Here is a 20,344-nt window from a genome sequence, read left to right on the forward strand (position 1 = left end):
CCTCCAGAGGGCCTACTAAATCTACACCAATCCTCTCAAACGGTACTCCAATAATTGTCAGTGAGACCAGAGGTGCGGGGCGAACTAACTTAGGGGCAGCTAATTGACATTCCGGACACTCAGATACATACTTCCTCACAAGACCATAAACCCCTGGCCAAAAAAAACGGGCCAGAATTCGTTCCTGAGTCTTTTCAGTTCCCAAATGACCTGCAAATGGAATGTCATGCGCTAATCTCATGACTTCTGACTGAAAAGGCCTAGGAACCAATAACTGTTTTACGAGCTGTCCCGCCCCGGGAGCCCGGGTTATTCTATATAATAAGTGCCCAGATACAGAAAAATGTGGAAATACCACTGGTTGTCCTTCCTGCATATCCTTCCCCTCAACATATCTAACCTGTTTCCAAGCATACTGTAATGTGGGATCATTTTGTTGTTCATAGCCCAGGTCAATATCTCGGTCCCAATGGTTAGGTACACAGAGAGGAGTGTCTTTTATTACATGACCTTCCACATCAGTAACCTCGCAGCCCCGGTCACACTGAACACCTACTCCTTTACCCTGCCATTTACAAGATTGGTTTACCTTTGAGTCAGACCCCTCCCCTTGTCGTCTCAGAGTTCCCTCATATTTTTCCACCCTGAGCTCTCTCTTTGTTTGTTTTTCTCGGGCGGATTTTAGGGTTAAACAGGTCGGATTGTAACGGGAATATCTCGCCAATTGTTTTCACCCGTTGCTTAGATTGTCCCCTGGTAGAAACTAAGACCATTTCCCGACCTAAAATACGATCAAAAAATGGCCAGTCTCTTCCCAGGAGAACAGGGTATGGTAAACATTGCGCTACAGCCACTTTAACGCAAGCTGAATAATCACCTACAATAAGTCTAACTTTAGTGGTGGGATAAACCCGAGTTCCTCCATGGATACATGAGATAGCCACTTTACCCTGTGGCTCCCAGGTTACCCCCTCCAAAAGAGCTTGTCGAATCAATGTTTGTGCACACCCAGAGTCTGCAAATGCATTAGTACTCTTATCCCCGACCTGTACTCTTAATTGATAAGGGCCCTTCCAACATTCCCCAGTGTTCCTACCTGATACTGCCGACCAGGATCTTCTTGCCAGGTCTACCTCCATCATCGGACAATCCCTGGCTATATGTCCGGGCTCATTGCATTGGTAACAAACTGGGGTAGAAGGCACCAACGGAGTTTGCTTGTCCTGTGAGTTGGTGACCGACAGGTTAGGGGGTTTTTGTCTCGCCCAAGATGGGGCTAACCTCGACCTCCATGGTCTGAAGGTCTGGTTACCTCCTCTGGGCTTCACTGATGGGCTGGTCCTGGTTAGTTTAGGCGCAGGAGTGGGGTCAGAGGCGGCGCCTTCATTCACATCCTCATAAGCCTCCGCCAGGATGATGGCCTTCTCGAGAGTGGTAGGTTGATTCCTTTTAACCCACTCCCGATTTCCTGGTGGTAGTATGGAGGTGAACTGCTCTATAGCGATCTTCTGCACCAGTTCTTGGGGTGTGTGTTCTTCCGGTTGCAGCCACCGGGTGCACTGATCCAGGAGATACTGTCCCGCAACCCGGGGCCGCACCCCCTTGGACAGCTGGTATTCCCGGAAACGGCGCCGGTATGTTTCTTCCGTGATCCCGAGGCGTGAGAGAATGGCTTCTTTTACTTTTATATAATCCGCGGCCTCCGAGGCCATCAAGGCTCTATACGCTGCTTGCGCTTGTCCTGTCAAACAGGGTGCCAATTTCATGGCCCAGTGTTCCTTGGGCCACCCTGCTGCTTCTGCCACTCTCTCAAAGGTGACCAAGAACGCCTCAGGATCATCTTCCGGAGTCATCTTCTGTAGCTTTGGTTGTGAAGAAAACATCCGGGCAACCGCTGTTTCCGCCACTGGAGTCGAGATTTTCTCTACCAGCTGACCAAAGAACTGGGCGAGCTGTTCCTGGAGCCGTGCTTCCCTCTCCTTTCGCTTCTCCTCCTGCTCCCTAAACATCGCCAAAACTGTAGCTGGATCCATCTCCCACAATGACACCACGTGTGAGGCGTGTGAGTAAAAATGGATTTTCCAGACAGTGATTTACGTGTAAAAATTAAAATTTTATTTAATATTACACGGAAAAAAAAAAAGAAAAATAATAAAGAAGGATGTGAGGGAGGGAGTGCTGGAGTAATCAAAAATAAAGGAACGGAAGCCTCTTAGTCCTCTTTGCGCTCTGCTTAAATCCAAAAATAAAACAAAAAGGAATAAAAACAGAAAAGAGCCAAGTTAGTAAGGCCTCCGTTCGTGACACAGTCCAAAACTCCCACGTACTTCCCTCCAGCCTTTTTTCCCCCGCCTCTATTCCTTAGGACTAACCCTGAACACAGTAGCACGTTCCCTTTAGTATGCAAACTCCGCCCCGGTAGTCAGTGGATCACCAATCCCAAACTGACAGGTATCCTTAATTTCACTTGACTCCAGTGGCTGGAATTTACATACTCGTACTTCCGCCCCTCACCAAGGTGCCGCCCCTCAAAAAGATGACTTTTGTCATGGTCACAAGACCTTGGTAAGGGAAGTCCCGAGTTGGTTTGATGCCTTCTGCTGTTGGGAGGCTGAATTGCAGACCGAAACCCCTTTGACTCATCACAGCCACACACACTGAGTGGCGTCGACTCGACAGCAGGTGCGGCAGCGCCGGGGCCCGGTGGAGGAAGCATTTTCTCGTTATTTTTTTAGTCCACCAGCCTCTCCTTAGCCCCCCATACATTTTCACAGTGCGTGGGTGCCATCCTACCTCCCGGCTGCAAGGGATCCGGGTGTTGAATTACCTGGATGACTAGTTTTTTGTTTAGTTTTTTTTAGCTGCAAAAGCAGGGGAAAATACACAAAATAGCAGATGCTTTTTGGTTAGAAAGCAGCCTACAATCGACAAGCAATGTAGGCTATTGAAATAAAGAAGTAGACTTCCTGACAAGCCGACTTCCAGGAAAATGCCATGGAATTAGCAGAAAACTCAAAGTGAGAGCTCTTTTAAGATACAATCACACGACTAGAGCTTAGTTATACCTACCTTATCTACCTGATTGTGAGAAGCAAAAGAGAACATTATCTCCACGGAATGACTACCTAATCCCTTTTCCAAGTGCAAAATAACGCCTGATAAATTATGACAATTAACACAGATTTGCTAAATTCCCACGCAAACAAAAGAAAGTCACAAGAAGCACTGCTCATTAAGAGTTAACATTATGAAAGATCACATGGCCCTCTGACAGAGATGGCAGCTTAGAGTCAACTCTCTGTCTCATCTTGCCCTCTTCGTTTATTTTTTATTACTGAAGTTTGATTTCACCCACCTTTTCGTTGGTTGTTTGATTTCTGATGCTCCCAGGAATGTCGGATTCTCAGAAAAAGCGGTCTGCTGAGCTGCTTTTGTCACCCCACAAAGCTCCAAAACCTGCTACTGCTCCCGACATGTCCGCCACATTTGGGATGTTCAAGGAGGAGCTCACTCAACAACTTTCCGCTTTTGTGGAGAAACTCGACCTTAAATTGGAAGCACTGAAGGAGGAGTTCAGCAGTATGATGACCACTGAAATTTCAGCTGTCATGCAGGAGATGTCCATGGTTAAATCCAATCTATCCTCAGTTAATGCAGCTACTGATAGCAGTATGAAAGGGATCGCCAAGCTCACAACAAGACTCGATAACTTCGAGGACAAGGTGGCTTCGCATTGTAGGCTTAAAGGAGGGCGCTGAAGGTGACAACCCTGTCCGCTTTTTAATGAAGATGATTCCGCAGTGGCTCCCGTCTCTTGAAGGCAGAAACATCAAGGTGATGCAGGCACACCACCTTCCTCTGAATAAATCCTTTCCGAGCGACAAACCCCACACCAGCATTTTTATCTTGCTCAGGTACACTGACAGGCAGCTCATTCTCCAAGCTTCCAGGAAGGATCTTCCTCGTTTCACGGATCAAATAATCCGATTCTACCGTGACTACAGTGCTCTCACGGCTCGGAAAAGACGTGCCTTCTCGCCGTCCCTCTCTCTTCTCCGTTCTCGCAGTATCCAGGCCTTCGTTTTGTGCCTGGCAATATGTAAGATTCTGCACGGATCCCGGTCCATCCTGTGCCATGCTCCAGAGGAGGTGCAGGACTTTCTTGAGACGTTGAACAGCACTACTTTACCCCAACGCTCACCTAACCGATTTTCTGCTCTGTCAACCGAAGAGCTGGTGGAATGATGTGCTGCTTCGGACCGTCTTCCTTTGAGTATGTCAAAAGTAGCAACTGATTTAGATTACAATGACAGTAGGCTTGCGCAGACGAATTCCTATGCACACTTATGTAAAACAATGCTGTTCTGCTGTTTTATACTTCTTTGCATTGCACCTGGACTGAACTACTAAACACATAGTTTTCTGTATTTTGGAACATTAGTACATATCTACTTGGCTGATATGTTATAATCTGGGAACATGTGTGTTTAAGATGTGGGTGTTTTGTTCTGTTTTCAAATTAATATTTCTTTAGTCTTCTCTTTATTTCAAGGGGTGGGGGGGGGGTGTTAGTTTAAGGCTTTCACTGTCCGATTTCACATTGGCCGCATTGATTGAATTGTTATTCTTCTTACTTCTGTTCGATTTATTCCTGGGCCATGGCAACCTGGGGAGGGAAAAGGACTCTAATCAAGTGTTTTTTGCATTTTTTTTTTTTTACATTTTTGTAAAGCTCACACTATTTTACTATTTTGTGACGATTACACTGCTAGTTATGTACTCCGCTTATTTGCATCCGACTAGTGTATTAGTTTTCGATTCCTATGACTGATATCACAGTATTATCCTGGAATACACATGGTTTAAACTCCCTGCAAAAGCAATCTGCCTGTCTCGATTTTCTGCGCAGAAAATGTGGATGTTGTCTTTATTCAAGAATCACATTTGAGAGAAGGTGATGTTGACAAGTTTGCTAATAAATATTATTACGTGGCTGCTTCTAGCTGTGCTGACTCCAGGTCTAAGGGGGCACTGATATTACTAAAACGCAGTTTACCAATCACTGTGCTGGAATCACATGGTACTTAAGATGGCAGAGTGGCATTTTTAAAGACTACTGTATGTGGCAAAAAGATTGCATTTGTATCTGTATATGCCCCAACAATTTAAACCCAGACTTTGGCAGTTCGCTAACTACTATATTGTTGGATATGCAAGATTATAGCCTTGTTGTCGGCGTTGATATGAATGCTGTGATTAACTCTGCCATCGACTGATCGAGTCTGGATTAAAGCAGAACACAAAAGGCAGCCTGTCTCACTCTGCAGAGATTATTTTTGATTTAGGGCTTATAGACTTGTTTCGCATATTTAACCCGTCTGCTGAATAATTTACTTTCTTTTCGGCCAGACATAAGTCTTTTTCCAGGATTGATTCTATTTTTGTATCGGAGAGTCTTTTTTCCCCGAGGTGCACAGTATTGATATGCATCTAGTTATGTTATCTGATCAATCAAGTGTCACTTCTAGATTAGTGTTGGCTGACACCCTGTCACAAAGACGGCGGCAGTGGGTGACGACAGACCAGAAACAGGAACTGACTCAGAACACAGGCTTTGGAATGGTGAAGGCGCTGTTGCGCAGTTTAATAATGAAACAGACAGAAAATAAAAGGTTTGTAACAAAAACAGCACACGGCACATGAGGCCAAAATAAATAGACAACCAAAATGAATAGACACTGACAAAACACAGAGTGGACGAATGCTACACAAAACAATTGAGATTTATAATTACGCTTCTCTCTCTCTCTCCCCCGTTCTCCACTCCCGAACACACAACCCCACGTATGTGAAAACATGCTGCTTTTATGCAGCTGTACCGAGACTCGACTGGTAATCAATCATTCAATTGGAGTCTCGGTACAACTGCACGTGAATAAATAAAGTGCAGTTCCCTGTGCTCACATATTATTACATTTTACTTGCACGTGAATTGCTGTTCAATCCTCGTGCCTAAATACACATATGCATTTTAAACACTCGTGTTACACAGACCCGTTTATATCCCATGTACCAATGTCTATACACCACCATTTAAACACACCACACGCAACACATAACAGCTAATATACACGGGGCGGGCACTTTGTCACACACCCCCACTCGAGCCACATGATGGCGCTTCAGTACAACATTACTGAAAAATTAGTCTTTTCTTGTAACACTACAAGTTAAATTGGATGAGTTTATCGGTTTTAACCGTGGCCCATATATGTGGGATGCAATCAAGGGATTTATTATACTCCTCCTGACAAAAAATAACATTTTCAGACAGATAGAGGCCACCTTAAGTAGGTGGGCTCACATTCCCAATTCACTACAATAGTAAAAATGAATATACTTCCACGAGTCAACAACTTTAGCTCTATGATCCCCCTATTCCACCACTACTAAATATTGGGACAGATTGCATAGTATGATTGCTAAATTCGTATGGAAAGGGAAGCGTTCCTGCTTTAAACTTTCTACTCTTCAACATGAGAAATGCACAGGAGGTCTATCATTGCCAAATTTTAAATATTATTTTTGGTCATTAGTACTTCGCCCTATTACGTCTTGGCTGGAATCCAATGTTCTTGTTTCCTGGTGACCAATAGAGGAAAAACTGGTATTTCCACATAGACGTCGAGATTTGGTTTACTCTTCTGTTCCTCTCATCACTGTAAATTGCGTTTTGGCAATCTCTGTTCTTATTTCTGTGTGGCGCACAGATGAGAAGCACACTCACTCACTCCTATTTTTCATAATTATACACTTCTGTCAGGTGGACGCCCCTTTTCCTTTCCACAATGGAGGGATAGGGAAATACATACTCTCAGATATTTGTAGAGATAATTATCTGTGCATTCCAAGATTTACAGCTACAATACGATGTACCAAAGTCTTCCAACTATTGTGCCATCACACTCATTACACACTATCCTAGATAAGAGGGGAAAAACAAAGGTTTTGGTCACCACACTTTATACTCTCCTTCTCCAGGCATCATACAAGCCTTTGGGGATTAACACTATCTGGGATAGGAAATATCTTGGGTCACAGTGTGGAATAATTTAAGGACAACATCTAAGAATCCTAACCATCAGCTGATTCATTTTAACTTTCTTCATAGAACATATCTAACCCCTCGCAAACAATGGTGTATGAAACTGGCCCCTACTCCCCTCTGCATGCTCTGTCCCCATGGTACCGTTGGTACATTTTTGCGTATGGTCTGGGAATGTTCTGATGTGGTTGTGTTTTGGAAGCAGGTTTCCTCAAGCCTATCTGTTGTTCTTGGTAGGAGTCCTTGTTCAACTAAAATATTATTATTAGACGGGGGGTTGCCATCATCGGGGAAGGTTTAGTGTAGAATGTATTTTGTATTTTGTAATAAAAAAAATAAAAAAATTTGATCACAAAAAAAAAGTTAACATTATTTTGTAAATCAACATAATTTTGGAAATCACATTTGGACGATTATTTATTAACAAAATAGGCATAACTACTGCTTGAAAATGCCAAAATCAATGCTACACACCGATTTATTGATTAACACTGGACTTATCATTTACAACCTTCTGAATATGCTGCCCATAGTGTCTAAATTGGAGAGTAGTGGGATCAGTCGCTGAAAAATATACATTGTAATTAGGTTTATTAGCAACATAATACAACGTTCTAGAAATGTTTGCAAAGTTTAACCTATTTTTGTTTTGTTTTTTAGGACCTGAAGCCACCTACACTGCTGTTTCTACTTCATAAGTTTATTCCATAACCTACCCACGGAAAATTTGTAAAATGCTCTGGATTGACGTGTTCCAGTTCCCGCGAATATCCAGCAACTTCGCACAGCCATTGAAGAGGAGCGGGACAACATTCCACAGGCCACAATCAACAGCCTGATCAACTCTATGCGAAGGAGATGTGTCGCGCTGCATGAGGCAAATGGTGGTCACACCAGATACTGACTGGTTTTCTAATCCACGCCCCTACCTTTTTTTTTTTTTTAAGGTGTCTGTGACCAACAGATGCATATCTGTATTCCCAGTCATGGGAAATCCATATATTAGGGCCTGATGAATTTATTTCAGTTGACCGTTTTCCATATATGAATTTTAACTAAAATTAAATTGTTGCATGTTGTGTTTATATTTTTGTTCAGTGTACTTAAAATCCAAAGCTATGCCAATTGGAGTTCTAGGGACACCCTCTCCACCTGTATCTTTTTCCCTTTCTCTGGTCCAAGGGATTTATGTACCTGGGGCTACCTGTATCATGGTTAGGCTGTATCAATATTTTAAAAATTAATATTTTACCAAGACTTTTATATCCATTACGAATGTTACCTAATGCAATTTTCAATAAATTGTTTTTAGACTTAAATAAAATGTTTAATCGCTTTATTTGGCATGGTAAAAAAAGTAAGACTGAGGATAGGCAAACTTCAGCTTCCCACCAATAAAGGAGGTCTGGCTGTACACAGTATTAAATTTTAACACAGGGCTACACAGCTCAGATACATCTGTGAATGGGTTAGGGAAGATCCTGACTCCAACTGGTTGGATACAGTCAGGCGGCTGTGGTTCATTGGCACTTAGATATATTCCATTTTGTTAACTGCAAGAAAAACATGCCAGAGCTTGAAAGTAATTTTATTATCTGGAATACGTTACTTACATGGCATAATATTAAAACATTTTTTAGGATGAAGGAACATCTCTCTTTATTAGCCCCTATAGCAAATAACCCAGATTTCCTACCATCCCTTCAAGATCCAGTATTGGGGACTGGCACGGCAGAGGCCTCACACAATTATTGACATTATTTAACAAAGATACTTTTTTTTTCATTTGAAACTACTGAAGAACAATTTAACTTGCCAAATTCTCATTTATTTAGATATCTTCAGATAAGGCATTTTATCTTAAGGAAACTCATTAACCAGACCACACTAACTTTATGTATGTACAAAAAATCATAAGGACAGCTAAGCCACTAAAATGAACCTCCTCAATTTATAATTCTCTCTATTCCAACTGTAATGCTAATGCTGATGGTAATAGGTTGAGCTGGCAAAAGGCCCTTTGTAATTCTCAGTGCTGTTGGAGAGTTCCCCAGTACTTTGTTTCATTGTACTGTAATGCTGTGAAGACTACTCTTTGCAATAAAACCACTCTGTTGAAACAACTGAGTAAAGACTATGTTGAACTTATTCAATGTGTCTTAAAACTCTAGACACATTGGTTGGCACAATGATACATTACAGACCATAAGTGTCGACATGGTGTCTATAGTTGGTATACAGATGTATTCTACGATTCTCTCAATAAAGTTCCATTATAGGTGAAGCAAACATTAACCATCTCAGTGCCACTGATCTTTTAACATTTCCATTTTACTTCATGTGTACAAACCTTCCGCTATGACAATCCCTTTGAAGCCCCCAGGGAAGCTAAAAGTAAAGTTAAACACAAAAATCAAACTACATATGCAATATGTACCAGAAATACGCCCATTAGCAACCCCCTTTGTGAGGTTTTCTAATCTGCACATTTGGAGGGCGAAGTCATATTGCAGCACTAATTATTTAGTGTATTTTCTCCTATAAGTAGTTTTATTTATTGATTTATTGATTTATTTATTTATGTATGCAAGTAAATACACCTGGTAATCTGTTGCTGGTTCAAAAACGTATCAGGTACATACTGGAGATACCCATATAGTAACATGCTGCTGTTTAAGAGCTCCTCTGATTGGCTAAACTCTATGTGCCAGATCACCCATACATGTGAGAGCACCATTAGTTAGGTCAGCCAAAAATGAATAATCTAGCTGCTTTAGAACTGACTGAGAAGTACATGCAGCAACACCTAGGTTTAACAGGGGATTGATTGGCCATAAAAACGTAATGACCATCATTACCACAGCCTCACCCATCACCAGTTAAAAACTAATCCCACTGCACTGGTGCATACGGGCGCTGAAAATCTGAGGAGTGGAATTCCTCTGACACTTTATAAAACTTCTTTAACTTTGTCCAAATTGCGAGCCATGAATATAAAGCAAACTTTTCAGGAACTGCCCAGAGCTAGCACTCTTGCACAGCGCTGACACTGTAGAGATCATGACGCTTCTGAGTGTGGATAGGAATCTGCTGGCGAACCTCCGTGAGATACTGCAGGTCTGGAACAAGAGGTGAAGGACAGGGTCTTAACCTATAGTCAACTGTTGCTGAAACACATTCATTTTAACCATAACATCCCGCCAGAAAGAAAAGTGTACATTAATTAATGTGAAGATAAGGAGACTTTCCCAGCTACTCACCAATATCTGCATACACAATGGTCTCCTCTGAGTCAGCTTTCGCAACCACATCCCCCCTGAAACGAATGGGAACACAATGAGGTCATTTTAAAAAAAAACTAAATAAAAGGAGGTCATGTGATGGGTCGGGAGTGAGTGGTTGCAAAACAAAGGAGCTCCCTTTAAGAGTCTTTCATATTTCATTTAAAATCCTATTCTCCGACTCTGACACAAGATGGAGCCGGATCTCTCTCCTCAGAATATTCAAGCGTAATGCATGAGTTAGCTTGCATCAAAGATATGCTCAGGAACGTTCGAGAGTCGACAAAAATTTCATGAACGGGTTGCTGCTGTCGAAAAATGAACTGCTGCAGCTGAAACTCAAAGATAAAATAATATCAATGGAATTTTTCTTTCACAATTTACAAATGGAGCTACAAAAGACAAATGTGAAACTACAAGACCTAGAAAATAGAAACAGGAGGAATAATCTGCGCATAATCAGTGTTCCTGAATCAGCTGAGGGAAATAACTGTTCTGAATTTGTGAAGAATCTAATTTGAGACTTGTACGGGAAGGATGAAGTGGAAACTGGAAGACCTGTTGAAATTGAAAGAGCGCACAGAGCACTCGGGCCTAAACCTAGAGATGGAGGAAGACCGCGCTCAATTGTTGTCAGGCTTTTGCGTTTTCCAGGCCAACAACAAATACTGAACCTAGCAAGAAGCAACCCAGATTCTACCTACAAGGGACACAGAATTTCTGTTTTTCAGGATTATTCGACTGAGCTTCAGATGAAATGCTCCAAACTTACACTAGCAAGGACATTCCTAAAAGAAAAAGGAGTTCGATATGGTCTGCTATATCCCACAACACTGAAATTGACAGAGAAAGAGCACTGTTCAACTGAAAACATTTGAAGAAGTGAAAGACTATCTCATGTGTAAACTTTAACGTTATTCTGAAGGACCAGGATACGCAAGAAATGGAGCAATGAATAGCTAGCTTACATTACACCAAATTGACTTGAACATTCTGGAAAAATGTGTTAGAACCTTGTAATTTGAAGATGGGAATGCTTTAAAATGGAAGATAACACCTGCAACTGACACGGTATTTAAGATATACCATCGCGTTTATATGTATATAAAATGGTTCATCTTATTGTTATCTATTTATTTAGCTTATTTATTTATTTGTTTATTTATTTGAGGAAAACTGACTAATTATATGATCTTTTAATAATGAAATTTACTTTTATAAATCTACAGTAGTTCAATATGAATATTTTACTTAGTACATACCTACCGTCAATGTCTACCTTACAGTTATCTATTTATTTATTCATCTGTTATTGAAGATGCATCATGGTGGACATGTTGAATGTTTTTTTTTGTTTCTTTTCTTTAAGCGATGGTTTGTTATATTAAAAACAACTTATACGAAACAAAAAATCGTAAAAGACAACATAAAGCCCGCCATAGAAAATTTACATTATCACTCAGAACAATATTAAAGTTACAGTTATATTGTAAATTCACATTGGTTTTGCATAAACACTCTTTGACAATAATGTTTTGCTTTAATTTAATTAAATTACTGATCTTATCTACAAAAAATGTATGAATTATTGAACTTCATGAACACAAAATGAAAATGACCGAAAGCAGAATAAAAATATCAATAAACTATTTACACAAAAGGCAGCAGTCGTGATAGCAAACTTTTCTGCTATTATTAAACAAGCACATCTACACTTAATAGCTGGTTTTCAGCTGCTGCAAATCTGTAAAATCTTTCCCTCTCTCTCTCTCTTCCATTTCAGTATAACCCTTGTGAATTGCCACAATGCTTCACAGCACTGGGAAACATTTATTTCTATTCCGGTAGGCTAACGAGATACTTTTGTCAACTTTTTAATTTTAAAATCCTCCCAGAGTTCTTTGTTTACCGACAGTTTTTCCGTTTCGTTACATATTCTTGCACATTTCCCCCTGGCTTTGGGCAGCTACCGTGCCGTGCCAGTATCAGGCACAGCATGGTGCCCACAACCCAGGGCACGGTATGGGTTTTTACAAAAATCATGGAAACAATGTGGCACGCTTTCATAACAGTGACAGAACAATGTCAGCACGGTCCAGGTTTGTGGAAACGAAGTACCTTGTGCTGGCTATGCTTCCTATCCCTGTAACTATGTCCATCTTTAAATATATAAATTAATTCTATACAAAGTTTATACAGTAGGGATGGTCTAAAGTTGCCAATATTGCTACTATTTAGCCTATCAGCTTAACTCTCAAAAGATGTTTTTCAGTTTCCGATTCTAAATCCCCATTATGGTTTGATATTTTACAACAAGCTGCTAAACCCTTTCACCTCAAAGAAATTTGTTTTCATGGCCCCCCACCATCTTTACAGAAATACATATGTTGTAAATTTCCAAATCATATTCTAAAGAAAGCAGTGTTTGAACTCAGTGATATGAGATCAGTTTATCTATCCTCAAGTACATGGAATAACCCCATTTTAACTTAAGAAAAAATGTCTCAATGATGATTTGTGGATTAATGCTGGCATAAATGCAATTAGTGACACTTATTTGATAAATTATTTCTCTCTCTAAGAGCGCTCAAAGTAAAATATAAGTAATTCATTTGTATATAATCATATCAAATCTACTCTTTCTAAACTATATAAAAGGAAGGACACTGACTTATTATGGCGAAATAAGGCATTAAAAGCCCTAACACTTTCTATCTGGATACATTTCCCATCTCTGGCATGAAGTAACTGCTTATTTATTATTGATAGACTACAGATCACTGCATGTATTTTATTTATTTATTAATGCTTGGCTGTATGGCTAATGAATTATACAGTTGTAATTTTGGTATTTATGAATTTTATGTAATTGTAGGAGATGAAAATCCTGTTATTGTTATTAACAAACTTAATAAAATATAAATGACAAACAAAATAAAATAATGGTGACCAACTGCCCACTCTGTATTGAAGATGGTATGGGCAATATGCTCGCAGGAGAATACTGGGCCACTTGTATTTTCATTTATAAGGCACACAATAATATATTATTCATTAATGTAAAACACCCCCAGAGCCTAACTGCAATACTTATACCTCCAAGAGTGGACTGTGATGGATTAAATCTGTAAATGGACATTACAAATAAAACATACACTAGCTCACATGCTTGTGTCTAGTGTGAACTATATCAAGAAAGCCGTCAAAAAAACCCTTCCAGCAATCAGCCATTCCATCAAGGTGAATGAATGCCTACTGAGGTAACTGACTTTAAAGAAGAAAGCACTAAATCCATGTACTATAAAATAAACAATAAGCTCTAAATCAGAACACTTACCATGGGCTGACTACACTGCTGTGGCCCCAGGCTGTGTAGGAGGCCTTGTCATCCCTTGCTGGCGAAGCCGTGGCAACATACACCTGGTTATCAACAGCTCTGCAGAGAGGAAATATCAATTATTATTATTATTATGTAATGAGGTTAGTGCTTGTACATCTGTTATTGAGCAAACAAGAGTCCATGTGTCTGGTTAACTACTGAAGGCAGCTTTTTAAACCCTATTTACACTGCAATATGCAGTACTGTGAGAGTTGGTATAGGCAAACACTGCAAACTTCCCTTTCCTAATTTGATTCAACCCAGCCCAGCAGGAAAACACCCTTCTGTAGGCACTGAAAGGGGAGTCTGGTCTCAATGCTCATCAAATCAGTTGTTGTATTTTTCTTTTCTTTGACTAACCTCCCCCTCTGCAGCAGCTCCCAGTGGGCTGGTCCCGTTGTCATGTTGAAGGCCCCTGGATACACCAGCAACTGACATCCTGAGACAGAATGACGAAACCAATATCCGCCCCCTCTGCAGCGCTCCCGTGGCTGGGGCCCGTTGTCCAGTTGACGGCCCCTGGACTACCCAGCAACTGACAATCCTAAGCACAGAAGAGAAATATCCCTACTAAACGGAGTGTATGACCTAAGCTGAGGCAGTTAGTGGGGCCCCACTACACACGATGTTGTTATAAGATTATAATTAATGTTTTCAGATGTGCAAATTCATTTTTGTATGTTTTTAAAATAGCTATGGTTAAGTTGGCAACAACTGAAAGTCTTTTTTCAACAACATGTGTGCTACTAATCTAGGATGATCAAAAAACACACTAGGGTTGTAACAAAAATAGATGTCGAAGGTGCTACTAGGGAGCTAATATATATATATATATATATATATAGAGATATATATATATATATATATATATATATATATCTCACACACACTTACACACTTGTGTGTTAGTTCATCTCACCTTTCTTGGTGTAGATCTGAGCCAGCTCAGCAAACCGGATATCATAGCAGATCCCAACTCCAATCTTACAGAAAGCTGAAACACAACAAATCATTATTATTATTATTATTATTATTATTATTATTATTATTATTATTATTATTATTATTATTATTATTATTATTATTATTATTATTCCACTAAACACACACATCCTGTATAAAACTAGATAAAAAATAAACTAAAAACTAAAGAATGCAAATGTAAACTGTAATATACTGTATGAAAGTGTGTTTTTATCCCAGCACTGGTGTCCTCAGGAGCAAGATCGGTGTCAGTCTCTTACGCGTATCAAAGGTGGAGAAGGTGCTGCCAGGGCTGAGTGTTTCCGACTCCTGGAAGCGGATCTTCCCAGGAACATCTATGTCAAACAAGTGGATCTGTTCAGAAGGGATAGGAGATCATGCTCATGAAACACAAGGCAATTTTCAAACAATCTCTTCCGGTAACTTTTCAAGCAACCAAATCAATATTGCACGTCTGAGGAGTTCACAAAACAATATCCCCTTCATTTTGATTTCAGAAACTTGATGAAATATTCAATTCGTTTCTTCAACACTTGCCTTGTGAAGAGTATTTCACGAGACTTTGAAACTGGTTTGTAAACCAGGTGGTTCTGGTTTAGTTCATAAATGGGAGAAAAAATTCTAGTTGAGCTGCTGAACAAAACCATACAGAGACTGCAACAAAACGTTTTGTCAACACTAAAAGAAATATGACCAACAAAACGTCAAAAATAAGACCGCTTTTGCAATGCAAGTACTTCCCCCTTTTGTGGTTTATAACAGCAATGACAGTAAAGTATGAAGTACAGCCTTGTATTGTAGTTGCATTTGGAAAGCGCCACACCTTCCTGTGCTTCAGCAGCAGGTTACCATCAGGCCCGAACACCGCGCAGGTATTGTACAGCTTCCCCCCATCGTCCTCTGGGATGGAGCCTGAGATTCGAGCAGTCATGGAGACACGGTGAAACTCATTATTATAGAACAAAAAAAAAATATTAAACCAACAAGACAATCATAAAACACAGAACTACAACTGGAATCCCGCCGCTCCCTCCTTGCCCATACACACACGCACACACTTTCATTTGTCATTCATGTTATTAACTTTATACAGTACAGTGTATACACTATGCTTATGCTTTCCAGTTCCTATTTGCTCCACTGAATCTAAATACAGGTGGGTTCAGTACAAACCAGATACTAGGAACAGGACGTGCACTGATGGGCCGTATAGCCTCCTCTTGTTCGTACAAACTTGCTACTTATCATGCTGTCTTCTGCCCTGCAGGTATCCCTGCAATACCCTTTTCAACACAGTCATGTCTGTTTTGATATTTCTTTAACTTTGGGGAGAGATCATATACTGACCTTCAGTTACCTGAAATTGTATTCACTGAAAGCCAAAAGCTATTTTGCTGGAAGGAGGAACGTTAACACGGAGGCTTTACAAAAAATGTCCTAACTCAAAGTAACACTAGAGAGAGAGATGAGATTCTAATGAAGCAAGACTGATCCTGGTGTCCTCACTAGGTAACTCACCTCCAATGAGATAAACCCCACATTCCTTTGCCACTTCCGACAGCACCTGTGAGGATTCCCCAGGGATTTGTTCTGCATACTCACGGAAGAAGTTTGTGCCATATGGAGAGTTGAAGCATTCCTGTGCATGAGAAATATTTCTTTTAATGCAAAATACACTACTCTACACACACAATCATCACACTTTAACTCGACAAATCGAAATTTGGTGCATCTTGACTGTTCATAACAATTAGCATACACTGTACCTAGTCTGAAGAGAATGGGTCATTTCCTTGCATGTTAACTCAATCAGTCTATGTTCCTGGATAAGCCACAGCTGAATTAAATTGGAGCGTAGTACAGCCCTGAACACTCTGATCTATGTCAAACACTTACCTGTGGTTATTCTGGGATTACCCCTAAGAATAAGTGGTTGACAGAATCAATGGGGGATTCCATTGTGCTGTAAGATGTTCTATAAAATCCAGCTGTGTCTTATCCCTGCTGGGTATACAGTAGGTTGGTCAAATCAACTTGTAATAAAACAAAAACAGACATGAGCTTAGCTGTAACCCCATAAGTGCATTAGGTAACTGGTCTGTGGTATTTTTCACAGACCTATACCCAGCAGTCCTTAAACAAGTGAAGGTACACAGTGATACTCACGGGCAGCACCACAATCTTTGCCCCCTGCCCTGCTGCGTCTTTGATCAGCCTGCTCACTCTGCTCAGGTTCTCCGACTTCACCGGAGACACCAGAAGCTGCACAAGCGCTAGCCGGAACTCTGAAACGGAAATCAAGACTGAGGCTGTGCTCAAATTAAGCAGCAAGGCCCGACACAGAGGGTAGTAACAAGTATTAAGGACTGCCTGGATGTTAATGGGGGCCACTGCAAAGTTAATACACAGTGTTTATTAAATATGGGGATTTAGGCACAACTGAACGGTAGTAAATGGTTCCGCTGAAGTATCACTTTGTATTTTATTTCTGCATTTCCTTCACTATTTTATGGCGCTTACAATAGTGAGTGAGTCTGGTTTCTGTTTCTAGAATATAGAGTTATAATGAATTGTCGCTAAATCTGCTTTTACATGGCTTTGAACTTGTCTGGAGAATCCTAAGTGCCGGGACTCCATCAATTCATTAAAGTTATTTAACTGTAACAGTTCAAATCTTCCAGCCGCACCTATTCTCCTTTTATATAGACAGACATAGGTGGGACTGACAGTGTTACATTGTCGCATGGTTTGAACAGAATGTAAACCTGTTCAGTCACAGCACTAGGAATAATTTAATAATCCAGGATCACTCAGGATTGTTGAAGACACCAAAAATAGTAGTATAAATATAACAAAATAAATAAAAATGATATCTGAGGCTGCTATTTAGTTTGTTGGTTTATTCCTCCATGTACTTGACAGAGAACCTCCATTTACAGTATTTGCTTTCTTGCTCCATATGAAGAAACAGGAAACTACATGCGTTTGCTGTTTATGCCGATCTATGTTATTGTTAACAAGGAAAAAACAGAGCAAGGAAGAGAGGAACTGCTTCGCAATAAAAACACACACAAAATCTGGTGAGAGGGGATCATTAACCAGGGACTGATCCAAAGGTCAACCCTGTATCTAATGCATTAGCCCTACTTTTCATTTTCATTTGTATAACGCAACAACCAGTTCAAAACCAGTTACCCTTACATTAGGGATCCTTGATAGATTATAATGAAACGTGTTTTTATCAAAGTTATGGCGAGGCTACACAGGCTTCTCAGGTCTGAACCAACTGCAGATGCAGTCTGTAATGTCACCACATAGAATTTCCTTTGGTGTATTCTATCTGTATACTAATTCTCTAAAATAGGGAAGTACAGCCAATGCTACCGTACTGTAGGATTGTCCAGCTAGATATATTCACAAATATCTGTACCATACGATTGATAGAATGATATAATGTTCCCTAACAATACATGGCTAGTTTTTACTTAGTTTGTACGTTACTAAACAAAAAGACGTTTTTGTGAGTTTGACTTCTTTCTTTCTTTCGTGTATGTGTTAAATTCGGACCTTGAAAGAATTTGCTACACTAAATCAAAATATTTTCCAATGTTATCAGAGACTTTTCAGGCATATAATTCCACAAATGTACCCGAGTCTGTAATATTTCGATATACAGTAAATGTAATAACTTTATTAAACCTAAACTTCTGAAATGTATTAAAATGCAATGCACCGTTCTTTACAACACCGACAGTCTCCAAATGCTGTCAGAAAATGTACAGCTGAAAATCAGCTATTTCTCCACATGCAATTTGTCCCGCTCTAGAACACAAATGCAGATTACTTACTTGTTGTCATCGCTCTTGCTATTGCAGACATATCAGTTCTAGATAGATTCAACCTAGGCTGTCATCTGAATTTGGTAGCCTCCAGAAAAAACAGGAGGCAGACGTCAACCAGCAAAGACTTCTGGGAGCGGACGTTCACCGTCCCTAAACCCTCAGACCACGTTACGCCTTCCGTGTGTGCCCTATGGCAGCACAAATAGCCACTAGAAAGGGTTTAATGGTTAGGTACTGGGTTATGTTTTAGAATCATCTGTGCCCTCAGGACACTTTCTGGCAGATATTACTTTCCGCTGCGTGCTTGAATCAGATTTTCGCGTAGTCTTAGTGTTCAAAACTGAAATGAAGCCATGAACAGCCTTGTCGGCGCTATATTAAATACATAAATCAGTTTTTTAAACAAACATAATGTTACGTCAAACTTACTCTATTGGTAGGTAATCCAGTCATGTAAATATAGATCGTTTAAAAATGATCAACTATCATTAATAAATTGAATATTGTTTATATTGGTGTTCACTCTTTATGGTTAATTTGGTGTAAAAATGATTCACCACACACAATTTAATGAGATGTAACATAATCATTAAAAAAAAATCCCGAGATAGTTTTGTTTATTACCTTAAATATGTAGGATTGTTGTAATCATCATGGACTTTACCACCACCTACTGCATTAAAGCGACTGTCGTTTCTGCTCCAGCTACCTTTAGAGGGGATTATATTCGTCAACAGGTCATACAGGATTTTGTGCCCCATTCATACAAAAGTGGCTTCCAGATTGTTAAAAATTAAATTAAAAATAAATAAATAAAACTTCGCCTTTTCAGACAACAATACCTTAATCTGGCTTCAAGGGCACCTTTATAATAATACAATCCGAGTAAATAGTATGTACAGTATGTAATAAAATTGTAATTTGCTACAAATCCTCAGAGGGGGTTCTTTTATCTATGTGAGAATATTACTTCTTGGATGTTAACTTCAAATAAATAAAAAAAGTGTGCACTCTACACTTGTGAGCATGCTCAATCCCAATCAGATGGACTAATCTAAAGAATACATATTCACAAAACGATGATGTAACATGTCTTTAGAAAAATAAAGTGCAAAGCAGGCTCTAGGGGGGAAATAATTGTTAATTTGTTACTGAATTAAACTTGTTTTACACCAATATCACAATTACTAGGCTTCCAAGCAAAAGGCTGGGAAGCCTATTATTGTTAAGATTCTATTATTATTATTATTATTATTCCCAAAACTTTAAACTGCTGCTGCTTCGAAGCTGTGTGACTTGGCGGCTAACAAACTAGAAACATTGGCCGTCTGATGCTGAAAAAAAGAATTGCTGCTGCGTCCTTGCAATTGGCGCCGTGACACATTTTTCGATAAAACCTTTGGAAATCATCTTCTTGGGAACCGGTGAAGCGATTGATCTGAAACTTGGCATATATCGTCAGCATCCAAACCCGCATCAAGTTTGAAAAGCAGAAGTTGCTGTGATAAATTTTAATGTCAAAATGGCTGCCACAAATCTGATCTAAATTCGCCCCTAACAACAAACTGTTGCTGTTTGAAAACTGTTTGTCCAACAAACTCCAAATTTGGTAGTTATGGTTATTTTTTATAAAACAAGATGGCCGCCTGATGTACGTTTACAGCTGAAATTTAAAACTGCCTCAGTTGACAAATGGTTTACTTGACTAACTTGAAACTTCACAAGCATCATCCTTGACACTGTAGCAATACAA

General features: G+C 39.9%; 2 protein-coding genes across 2 annotated transcripts in view; one reads left to right on the top strand and one right to left on the bottom strand.

Moving 5' to 3' along the window:
• Nucleotides 1-7,880, top strand: part of LOC121320527 (ICOS ligand-like) — a 40,088-nt gene extending 32,208 nt beyond the window's left edge. Inside the window, exon 6 of the mRNA XM_041258925.1 lies at nt 7,766-7,880. Coding sequence (XP_041114859.1) covers nt 7,766-7,803 — 38 coding nt within the window. The 3' untranslated portion in view covers nt 7,804-7,880. The remainder of the gene's footprint in view (nt 1-7,765) is intronic.
• Nucleotides 7,881-8,677: 797 nt separating this feature from the next.
• nit2 (nitrilase family, member 2) lies at nt 8,678-18,716 on the bottom strand. The gene is made up of 10 exons (XM_041258927.1): nt 18,598-18,716; nt 16,916-17,034; nt 16,268-16,388; nt 15,573-15,661; nt 15,010-15,103; nt 14,685-14,759; nt 14,126-14,204; nt 13,724-13,822; nt 10,366-10,421; nt 8,678-10,224 (listed from the first exon to the last, which is right to left on the bottom strand). Exons 1-10 carry the CDS (start codon nt 18,626-18,628, stop codon nt 10,130-10,132), a joined length of 858 nt encoding a protein of 285 aa, XP_041114861.1. The 5' UTR covers nt 18,629-18,716; the 3' UTR covers nt 8,678-10,129.
• Between the last annotated feature and the right edge of the window lie 1,628 nt (nt 18,717-20,344).

This window comes from Polyodon spathula, chromosome 9 (assembly GCF_017654505.1).
Source record: "Polyodon spathula isolate WHYD16114869_AA chromosome 9, ASM1765450v1, whole genome shotgun sequence".
NCBI classification, from domain to species: Eukaryota; Metazoa; Chordata; class Actinopteri; order Acipenseriformes; family Polyodontidae; genus Polyodon; species Polyodon spathula.

Bases quoted from the DNA above. Each gene is read 5' to 3' on its own strand.
- nit2 (XM_041258927.1), bottom strand. From the start codon at position 18,628: ATGTCTGCAATAGCAAGAGCGATGACAACAA. The intron at 14,760-15,009 runs GTAAGAGACTGA...GTTGTGTTTCAG, and splicing joins CTTCTCCACCTTTGATACGC to CTTTCTGTAAGATTGGAGTT. The intron at 10,422-13,723 runs GTAAGTGTTCTG...CATTCGTTTCAG, and splicing joins AGCAGTGTAGTCAGCCCATG to GGGGGATGTGGTTGCGAAAG.